A 10,564-nucleotide genomic window follows, 5' to 3' on the forward strand; every position below is an offset into this window, starting at 1 on the left:
ATAATTTGTTCCCATATCTTTAGGTTAATCTTTGATAAAGATCAAAGATAATACAATTTGACAAGCTTAAATCAGTAATTTTACACCAGCAAGGTGATTCCCAGAGAGCTGTTAATTAAAATTTTGCCATATTTCAGCATGCCGTGCAATATGTCTTCAAAAGAAATTAGGGAAATAGTATCTGAAGGAAAATAGGACAAAATCCAACAAAAACCTGATACAGGATCTGAGAGATGCATATGAAGTAGTTACAAATGTGTTACCTGGAACAGTAAATGACACTACTGACACTAACGATGTGATCATACTTTGACACAGTATATATATGTTTTCATATTTTACAGTATTCTGTTGGTAGAGTTGCAGATAGTAGGGCTTTTTCTAGTACAGACAGGAATTGAAAGCTTCTTTTGAAAAACCGCTGCATTACACCCCTTTGATCGCTTTCACCCCGACCTCTGGAATCTGAAGCCCTCTGTGTCTCATTTAGAGGACGGGGAGGGAGTGCAGACATGATCTGAGGTGGCTGGATGACCTGTTTATTTTGTTAGCTGTGTGCGTTGATGTGAAGCTGGATGTCAGGATGTGTGCGTGTGTGTCTGTGTGAGAGAGTTTTGTGTCCTGACTTATCATTGGACCTTGACTATCAATCCAGATAATCTGTGGACACTGAAGTGAGGATTACTGAGGATTTGTTCTGAGAAAAGTGAGCCTTACTTGAAGTTGTATTGTCTTAGCCTTTCTGCAGTCACTACGATAGAGCAGACACTGTGTGCCGGTGCAAAGAAGCTACTTTTATCCATCTGTGCAATGAAAGCCAAAGAGACAAGTCCTTCAAGGCTCCTAAAGCTTGAACGGGCAGAGAAAGAGTTTTGTGTACCAAACTAAGTGAAGGGGGCGGGGGATGTTTAAAAAAAAAAGACACAGGGGGTGTTTCTTGCCCCTCTCTCCCTTTTTTCTGTCCCTGTTGGTCTCCTTGGTCACACACATGCACACATACTCCTCGGAAACACACACACACACACACACACACACACAAAACCACTGACAAGGGCTCAGTCCTGCTATGGCCACCACTACCACAGAGGAAAGCTCTCCAGTCCCGACCACTGTAGCACCCCAGCAGCCTGACTTGGAAGACAGCCTAAAACCCAACTCAGAGGCAGAAGCTGAGCTGGGCGAGACCCAGTGTGACAGAGAGGAAAAAGAGGATGAGGAACATGAAGAAGTGGGAAGAAGCTGTGATTCGGAGCAGGAGAATACAAAAGGGAAGAGTTTGGACCCAGAGTGGGTGGAGGAGAGGTTCAGGATCGATAGGAAGAAGCTGGAGACCATGTTGTATGGTGAGTTAAATGGGATTATCAATTTTTATGGATGGAACTGTCAGTGCTATGTGCCTGAACTTCAGGGCTTTCTTATCGACTTCATTCTCACAGTCTGCCTTGAACTCTACAACATCTGAATTTTGTGTTATTTTGAAACCTATCCTATCCTGTGTTCCTCATTGACCTTGTTATCTACCTGATCCCACGTGCCTCTGGGGGCCTCCAGCCGCCTGTGCCCTTGTTGTCGCCATCAGTAAACGCCATCCACTAAACCCCTGTTGCTGCATCATTGTGATTTATGACCTGCAATTGCTTATGCATTCGCAGGTCCTTTTGGCTATTATCATTCCCGTCTGTGAAGCAAAGGTAACTGCCTCTGTTAGTTATGGCTGCTTGGCGGGTTTATGACAAATGCCTCCCCTGTGTCGCCGGGGAAACTCTTTCTGACAGCGTGCCACCGCTGTAGACACAAGCTGATGTTTGCGCTTGATGGGAAAGTGCTTCAGCTCTGATAACCGCGGCTTGGTTTTTAATGCGCGCGCAGCTGGGACTTCTGCTTCTACTGCTGTTTGAGCAGCCTCAATCAGGCAGTAAACATCCCATCTCAACCCTTTAGGTAATAATCTGTCACACCGCATTCAGGCCTTCACACTGATTTTCGTACACCCCCCTCCGTCTCCTTGGTTTTGTACTTTAATTTTTTTTTCTTTTTGTTTGGGTAAAGTGGGAGGTATTTGCGTCAGCAAATGCCATTGATGTGATTAGTTGTCTCCAGGCTAATTTGTGGCTGCCTTTCCTAACCACCACCTTTTGCTCCACCCCATAGTGTTTTCTTCTCATTCCTCAGCTCTGGCCAGCGTAACCCGTAGTGATAAAAGGAGGGGGTTGAAGGCATTCCTGGGGTTCCCCCTGAACCCTGTAAATGTCACCATGGAGCAATGGCCTTTTAAACTTGTTTATGTTCCCAGCAACCTCTTGTTCCACTGGCTTGACAAATTTCAGCCAAGTCAACATTGAAATGCAGACTTTGTGTTCACATGCGTCATATTGAACATTGCGTGGCGACCAATACAACCTGACAAATCTCTCTGCTGGGTTTTATTAGGGGTTTATTTTATCTTTATCTGCCTCGTTTTTACATTTGCCTACTTCTTCTTTCAGCTCCAAAGCATGAGGGTGTCGAGACGGGAGAGGAGTTTTTTGAGAGAGTAAGTGGCTCTACACACATTCAAACACTTTATTCATAAACCAAACAACTAATAATATTTGGCCATTTTCCTTTGTAAAAACCACTGACAGTGTAATCACTAGTGTTTTAAAGCTTCGTGGTGAAATTTATCTTAGACCAGTGAAAACATCCCTGCTGCAGTTTTATTACTTGTTGGATGCTCTTCATTCAGTGATTACAGATTTTATGGTGGTGATAATTGGAGGTGGAGGCAGCTTTGTATCCTAAGATCTGCTGTGTTCTCTGAATGTGTGTGTTCTCATTGTATCTGTTACGATCTTTCCTGCATAGAGTGATAGCAGCTTCTTTGTTTCTCACTCTCTTCTATTGTCTGTGCTTTCACAGGTAATGAGAGAAACTAACACTCAGGTGAAATGGCCATCCAAACTGAAGATAGGAGCCAAATCAAAGAAAGGTGGCAAATTCTTCATGTTCTGTTCACACCAAAATCAGTGCTCTTTGTTTTGTGTTTTTCCCACAGCTTTGTGTGTGTGTGTGTGTGTGTGTGTGAACAGAGATTTATCATTTTCCATCTATTGTTTCCACCTAGATCCACACGTGAAGGTGGAAGGGAAGAGAGCTAATGTCCTGGAAGCCAAAAGGAAGATACTAGAAGTGTTGGAAACCAGGGTGAGGTTGCTGGTGCCTTAAATGTACAATGTCAAGAATCCATAGAGGAATGTAAGCTTTTAAAAAAAGTAGTTTTATGTTTTTTTTTATGTTAAGGCCAGTATTGAACTGAAATCTGCTCAAATAACCAGTGTTTATATAAAACCAGGTAAACAAGGTGACTCTAAAAATGGACGTGGCCTATACGGAGCATTCTCATGTGATTGGAAAAGGTGGAGGGAATATCAAAAAAGTGATGGAGGTCACATCCTGTCATATTCATTTCCCTGACTCCAACCGTCACAATGCTACTGGAGAGAAAAGCAACCAGGTAGGTGGCATTTTAATTCCACTAACTGCTGCCACTATGACAGGAAACTGAAAACCAATTCGTTTACATGTTATTCATTTATGAATTACCAGGTCTCCATCGCTGGGCCAGTAGAAGGTGTAGAGGAAGCCAGGAGGAGGATAAGAGTGAGTTGTCAATGTGTAATTTGAGCAAACTGCACAGAATAGATTTTTATTTGTCTCAACACTCAATATTTTCACTCCTGTCAGACGGAAAGATCAATAGAGTGATTAAGAGGATGGCTGACACAAAAAGGACAGGTATATCTGTCAATGCACTGCCTGTCTTGTCTCTGTCTTTGTTTCTCTCCCACCTCTTCATTATCCCTCCCTTCTGTGTCTCCTTCTCTTCGAACCCTTACCCTTCTTATCCCAGGACCTCCAGCCGCTATCCTTGACCTTTGACCTGCCAGTGAGTCTTGTGCCCCAGGCTCTGCCAGATCCGGGTTCACCACTTATCCAGCAGGTAGTACAGACTCTGGGGGTCAGTGTGAGCTTCAGGGCCATGCCACCCCAGCCTCAAGCCCAGCCACCCTTTTATGGAAGCTGCTGCACCGTCTGGGGTCTGCAGGGCAATGCAGATGTTGTAAAGGTTAGCATTAAAGATTAAGGAGACTACTGGGTAATGAGGTTTAAGTATCATGTCGTGACTATATATAACATCACCTCACAGAAGGCGACCTGCATCTTGATGGACCTCCTGCTGGGAGCAGAGGTTGCAGGCGGTATTGTCAACAGCCAGCTGGACGTCACCTCCCAGCAGCACCTATTCCTGCTGGGACAGAATGGCGCTCACTTCCTGAGCGTTATGCACCAGACCCAGACCCAGATCATCCTACCGGACCTCAGCGCCCCTCAGAGTCCTCCCTCGCTGCTCATTCAGGGCAGCCCTGATGGGGTTTGTCTGGCTCGGCAGCATCTCATGGTACAGCGGGGCTGTTTATTTTGTGTGCGCATAACTGCTAAAAAACAATGCTGAGAAAACTTTGCTGCTTTTAATGTTTGATACTTTTACAATCTGTGTGATGTTTGCATATTTGTGTACACAATAGGACTGTCTGCCTGTGTGTTTGATGTTTGACATGCGTGAAGATGGGGAGGCCGATCCCTGTAAGCTAGCTCAGATGATGCGAAACCTTGGAGTCTTCATTAGCGTCAAGCCCAAAGTAAAACAGACCAGCAAGGTGCATTTTACCTCGTGGCTCTGATGCTTATTGTTTGAGACACAACTGAAAAAAGAATGCTAATTTGATTGGGCTTTGTATTGATAAAAACTTGCCCTGAAATATTTCTTTGATTTTGAATGCAAAATATTCTCCCCTGTAGTTTTCTGCTGAGTTGAGTACTGATCTAAAAATCTGTGTTGGTTTATAATTGTCAGTCAGTTGTGGTGAAAGGTCTGGAAAGGAATATTTCCTGCCTCTATGAGGCCCGCCGTCTACTCCTGGGGCTGGATTCCTCTGAGACTGTTAAGATAGCTGAAATGACCCCTGGCTCTCTGCTACCTGGCAGTGGGCTGACCAATTACTGGCTCAATATGTTGCTGCAGCAACTTCGCCTGTCTGAACAGGGTGAGAGCATTAACACATGTGATTTGTTTTTGCAATCAGAATAATTATTTTTAAAATTTTTCTGCTTCATACTGATTCATTCATATCACCCTTCTTCTTGCTGATCAGGCCCCGTGCCTGTTCCTGCTACAGAGATGCCGAACGGTACAAAGCCACGCCCCTCACCTCCACCAGGCCTCACCTCTCCCACTGAGGAGGGTAGGGTAGGGCCGAAGGGAACAGATGGTCGACCTCTGGAGAAGGTGTTTCACTGTTAATGTTCAAAATGACAAAACACAATGTGAAATTCTTCTGAAACTTTCCAATTCTCTTTTTCAGATTCTGGAAAATGAGGACCAGTTTGGTCAGCATGAGAGCTCTGAGTGTGTGGCGATGTCATCGTCTGAGACGTGTGACGCTTTGAAGAGCAGCATCAGCAGGATCGGACTGAATGGTCGGAGGGGGAGCCTTCAGGGTCCTGAAATTGCCAAGGTTTTCAGCCAGGGCAGGCGCCATTCAACAGGGCAGGTGTTAACATACAGGTGAGCGTTTTGCATGTACACACACCTACTCTCTGATGACTCTTCATAATCTTTAAAGTCTTAACTTCTGGAAAATTCTTTTGTTGTTGTTTATACTTGCTCTACTTTGGTTTCTGTTTGATTTGATATAAATCAGCTCTACAGAGCGTGCAGTTTTAATGATGCAGCTCACATTTAACACACTCTATATTTAAACTGCACGATGACACTTTGAAAGAACTGCTGCAGCCAGGTGAAAGAAAGAGTTAATAAGAACTCAAAGATTGCACAGAGCCATCACAGTTTCACCTAACCTTGCTTTACCATCTGTGTGTGCGTGCGTGTGTGTGTGTGTGCGTGCACGCGCGCGTGTTCCTCCTGACTGTGCCAGACTGCTGAACGCAGACACTGAGGGGGGGAGGAGTGAGCGGAGGAACAGCCTGAGGAGAGATGTGACTCTGGCTCAAAATGTTCGCGCTGACTCATTCAAGGCTGAGGTGAGAAAAACAGGAGCTGCAGGTTTCTTCCTTGCTTGTTTCTTCACGAAGTTATGCACAGAGTCTGTGGCAGACATTTTGGTCACGGATGATGCTCAGTGGACAGATAATCACATCTCTGTAGGACAGTGGATGAGCGACCGCTGAAAATGTCACGTTAAACTGAAAACGGGAAGATCATTTTCTTTGTCACGGTCTATAATCTATTGATTTGCAGTTTGATTTTGAAAATTGGGTTCTCTCTTTGTTGGTCTCCCCTCTTATTTTTCTCCCATCTCACATACGCAAAGGTTATGCAAAGAAGGATTAACAAGTTTACTGCCACGGCAGCAGGACGTGTTTTCTTATGCAAGTGTTTGTTCCTGCTGTAAATTAGGTTCCCGCTATCCTCCCATCTCTCAGTAACCAAAGAAAAAAATTCAATTTCATGCATTATTTACCTACTCCATTTCCTGTTTGTACTTTGTAGGATTATGACTATGAAAAGAAGAAACTGCTGGCAACCAGAGGTTAGTCCTCCTAAATGTTTAATATTTCTTCCTGTCTTGCTGCGGTTTCAGAAACGTTCTGCAACAATGATTAGCACTGCTAAGCAAGCATTCCTTCTTTTTTATTGATTCACAGTTGCTGTTCTGCAGATATTTGCACGAAAATAGATTTTGGTGAAGTATATTGTTGTTTTGCTCATCAGCACACTTTTTTGTTTTGTTTTCGGAGCTGAACAGGAGCAGGAATAATTTAGTTTTGCTGGTAACAATCACATGTTTTGCTGACATCATTGCTGGAAAAATACTTAATGTCAGTGGATTAAGCCAGATGAAGTAGGCTTTTAAGTTTATTCAAGCATGCTATAGGGGAGACACATTAATATCCCAAGCAGAAGTAGGGATTTGATAAAGGGGTCCCATTTCCGCAGTGCTCACTGCCAAGACAACTGATGAAGGGGGCCTGTTTATGGGCTGCAGTGTGCCAAAGTTATAATAGAGTAGCACTGGCACTCCCACTTAATTCACCAGGGGTAGATACACAATGCAGACAACCCACGCACACATGCATCCAGGAATGGTGCGTGTGCTCTCATACATAAGCGTGCGTGGACACACACGTAGCATCCCTCACGCAGAATGAGAGATACTGAAGAGATCTGCAGCCAAATGGTACCAAATTCCCTCAGTGTTCCTTTATGGGATTATGAATTAGCAGTTTGAATGGGCCATCTGCCTCACAGCCATTAAGACACCCGTATGCCAGGATATGAATGGGACATTTACGCCACAAATACACACAAAGACATCCGAATGAAAACCTACCAGTAATAATCCTGTTGATATTGCACTCTTTATGGAGTACTGTTGCAGTTTTTATCACACATTCACACATGGAAGAGGCCCAGGGTCACTTGTTTGTCGATTGAATGCGTATGCCAGTCTAAGTCTTAGCGCTCAGAGTTTTATTAAGTATGCCACATGCTGGCAAGAGAAGTAACACTGTTCGTGATTCATTATTTAACACATGAACCCAGCCTGCTCACATCAGAGTACCAAAGAAGACGTGGAAAACCTGCAAAGCATTTTTATGATAGACAGACTGCGGATATGAGTATTGATGCTTGCTGCAAAATCCATTTATGTGAATTTAAAGCTGTAAAGCTTTCTGAAAGTGTTTCCTTATTCACTTCTTTTGCCACAGCACTACTACAGTCAGACTTTCCGCATTGAACATGCAACGTGCTGCATTTATGTGAAAGCTGGCAATCAGATTTCAGACAACATCACAGACGGTAATGCTTTTGATACCAGTTAGTCCCAAAGTCACATTTTCTAACTCTGTGTTTATGTGTATTTATGTTAGCCATGCAGAGGAAGCCTATAGTCACAGAGGTCCGCACGCCCACAGACACGTGGAGTGGCCTTGGCTTCTCCAAGTCTATGCCAGCCGAGGCTGTAAAAGAGCTTCGCAACATCAGCAGACGCAACTACAAACCCTACCTGAGCACCGGTAATAACCAGCAACAGGTACAGATGAGCCTACTGCTTACTTAAAAGCTGAAAAAATGGTCTCACAGATTAACATTTTGAGTTTTCGTTCAAAGTTATAGGTAGAGTTCATGATTTATAGGTACAGCTACTTTTGTTGGACTGAATTCAGTTGAAGCTTTTACTGCAGTGCAGTGAAACAAGCGCTGTCACGGTGGCCCTCTAACACAGTCTCATTTATTGGTTTTGCCCCCTAACAGTCTCGAGCATTTATCTCACTGTGTGGTAAGCACTGCCAATTTGTACGCTCAATTACCTGGAGTCTGATACCATCGGTGTGGTCAACACAGGCACTCTTTGGCAACCTGTTTACCTGAGCTGGTTCAGCTCATCTCCCCTGCTCTTTTAAAGCCTTTTGAATAGCTGCTCTCTGACTGCCCACTGGCCATTGATGTAGAAGCAGACTCACTTAGGATAATGAAAGCAAGAGGCATTTCTCCAATGAGTTCAATTTTCCTCTGAGACCCAGGCAACTGGGAGGAAGCATTTGCTATGCCCGCTGCATTGATAGATTCGAGTGAAGGACTTTTACTGTCACAGATCAGCCCACAGTGGCAAATAAGCTGGTTTAGAGACACGCTAAATGGATTTGGCTAAATCCTTGGATCTACAGGCATTAGAAAGTTTATGGCCACTTGCAGCTATTTGTCTCTGGGACAGAGACAGGGGAGAGATGACAGTAGGGCATGGTGGCAAAATGACACGATGATGCTATTGTGCAAAACGCTGTCAGAAGAAAGCAACATTAGCCTGTATAAGGGGACTTATTATAGATTCCCATATTTTCAGTTTGGATACAAGAACAGCAGTAACATCCACCTGGTTTTCAAACCTGTCAGACAAAGTGTCAGAGCAATACAAGAAAAAAAAAAAACAGACAGTGGATGAACGGAGGGGATGCACCAAGACCCAGTAAAAGATAAATAAGGAATATCTTTAACCTTGCATCATGCAAAGTTAATAGAGTCCAAGAGCAAAAATAGGTCCACTTTAATGTTGTTACTATCTCCTTCTAGTCTTGGGCTGCTCAGACAGGAAAGGTGGCTAATGGAAGCGACTCTGAGAACTGGAGGGACAGACGTGGATCCACATCTTCATCCCAGCCCATCTCTTCCTCTTCGTCCTCATCCTCATCTTCCCCATCCTCACCTCTGACTACTTTCTCCTCATCATCCTCTTTTCCTGCATTTGCCTCCTCAATGAACCGCAGTAGAAGCGACAAGCCCTGTAAGTCTGACCTCTGTGCACTCAGCTAAACAGAGATCACCTGCTCCCTGCTGCGTTTAACCTTTTCCTCTAAACTTTGACCTCTGGTGTTCAGCGGAGAGCTTTGCGAGCAATGGCAGCAGCTACTTCGAAAGTGTGTGCTCACAGAGGAGGGGGTCGACCTGCAGTCAGCGGAGCCCCAGCCCCCACTTGACAGATGACCTGCCCGAGCTGCTCGGCCAGCTGGGCCTGCTCAAATACATCGATGTGTTTGAACAGCAAGAGGTAAACTCACACAGAGAGTCGCACTTGATCATTTTTTGAAATCACTTTTTTTTTTTCATTCAGCTTGCAAACACAAGCCGAAAGAGTTAATGCATTATAAATGAGCATCATGATGCAACTTCGGTCTACACTCCTCTAGATCGACTATCAGACATTCCTCACTCTGTCTGATGAAGATCTGAAGGAAGTGGGTGTATCTACCTTTGGAGCAAGGCGCAAGATGTTATTAGCAATCTCAGGTGAATCTCTGAAGCCTCAGCCGGGATTTATGCCGTATCCGCTTCTCTCTCTGTTTTGGCAGTATGCTGTGCTCCTCTCCTCTTGTAAAATTGATTATTTTTCCTCTGATACAGAACTGAACAAAAGCAAGAGGAGGCTCTCGGATACACCTGCTGTGAAGTCTGGCTACCTGGAAGGTGGTGCTAGTGGTAGACTTCCACGAATCATGGATGTGGAAGCTGCAGCTCAGAGTAACCGCTGGTGAGGGAAGACGCCAAATATGTGGAGATATTCTAATGGGAAAATATACAACAATGATGATGCCAGTACAAAAGTCTTACTAGCTCATTTACTACAAAGGGAGAGGTGCGAGATTATCCTGAGAAACTACAAAAATTATGTAAAACATTTAAACAGGGTGCCTTTCTTCTACAGCGTAACCCAAAGTTTTTTTTATATAATAATTCAAAACAAGGAGGCTTTCCATCCAAAACTCAGTTATGACAAGAAACGAACTACACAAAGCACACAGGAACAGGAGAAAATGTTGATTTTTTTTTTTTTGTCATAAAGTGCCTTTCTTATGCAAACTCTATATTTTGACCATATTAACCACAATCTTTATGCAACTGTAACATTTACCCAAGAAAAAAACATGTCATAGTGATGATAATTAAAAGGTTGCTGTAATAGACTGTTTTCTTTTATGAGAGTGAAAAAATAGTGAATGATATATT

At 43.9% G+C, this 10,564-nt stretch overlaps 1 protein-coding gene across 2 annotated transcripts; it reads left to right on the forward strand.

Moving 5' to 3' along the window:
* Positions 1-948: 948 nt before the first annotated feature.
* On the forward strand, positions 949-10,564 carry bicc2 (bicaudal C homolog 2). 2 transcript variants are annotated; one of them, XM_040016111.1, is made up of 19 exons: positions 949-1,343; positions 2,487-2,533; positions 2,899-2,968; positions 3,104-3,183; positions 3,332-3,493; positions 3,586-3,639; positions 3,890-4,105; positions 4,187-4,438; positions 4,566-4,697; positions 4,895-5,084; positions 5,193-5,326; positions 5,403-5,605; positions 5,976-6,081; positions 6,551-6,590; positions 7,933-8,096; positions 9,134-9,344; positions 9,439-9,608; positions 9,748-9,847; positions 9,962-10,564. In XM_040016111.1, the coding sequence occupies exons 1-19, from the start codon at positions 1,067-1,069 to the stop codon at positions 10,090-10,092; spliced, it is 2,739 nt and encodes a 912-aa protein (XP_039872045.1). In that variant the 5' UTR covers positions 949-1,066; the 3' UTR covers positions 10,093-10,564. The 2 variants fall into 2 exon arrangements, with proteins under 2 accessions (XP_039872045.1, XP_039872046.1); XM_040016112.1 differs by lacking the exons at positions 949-1,343; positions 2,487-2,533 and having other exon boundaries at positions 2,924-2,968; positions 3,104-3,234.

This window comes from Simochromis diagramma, unplaced genomic scaffold (genome assembly GCF_900408965.1).
Source record: "Simochromis diagramma unplaced genomic scaffold, fSimDia1.1 OVJJ01000685.1, whole genome shotgun sequence".
NCBI classification, from domain to species: domain Eukaryota; kingdom Metazoa; phylum Chordata; class Actinopteri; order Cichliformes; family Cichlidae; genus Simochromis; species Simochromis diagramma.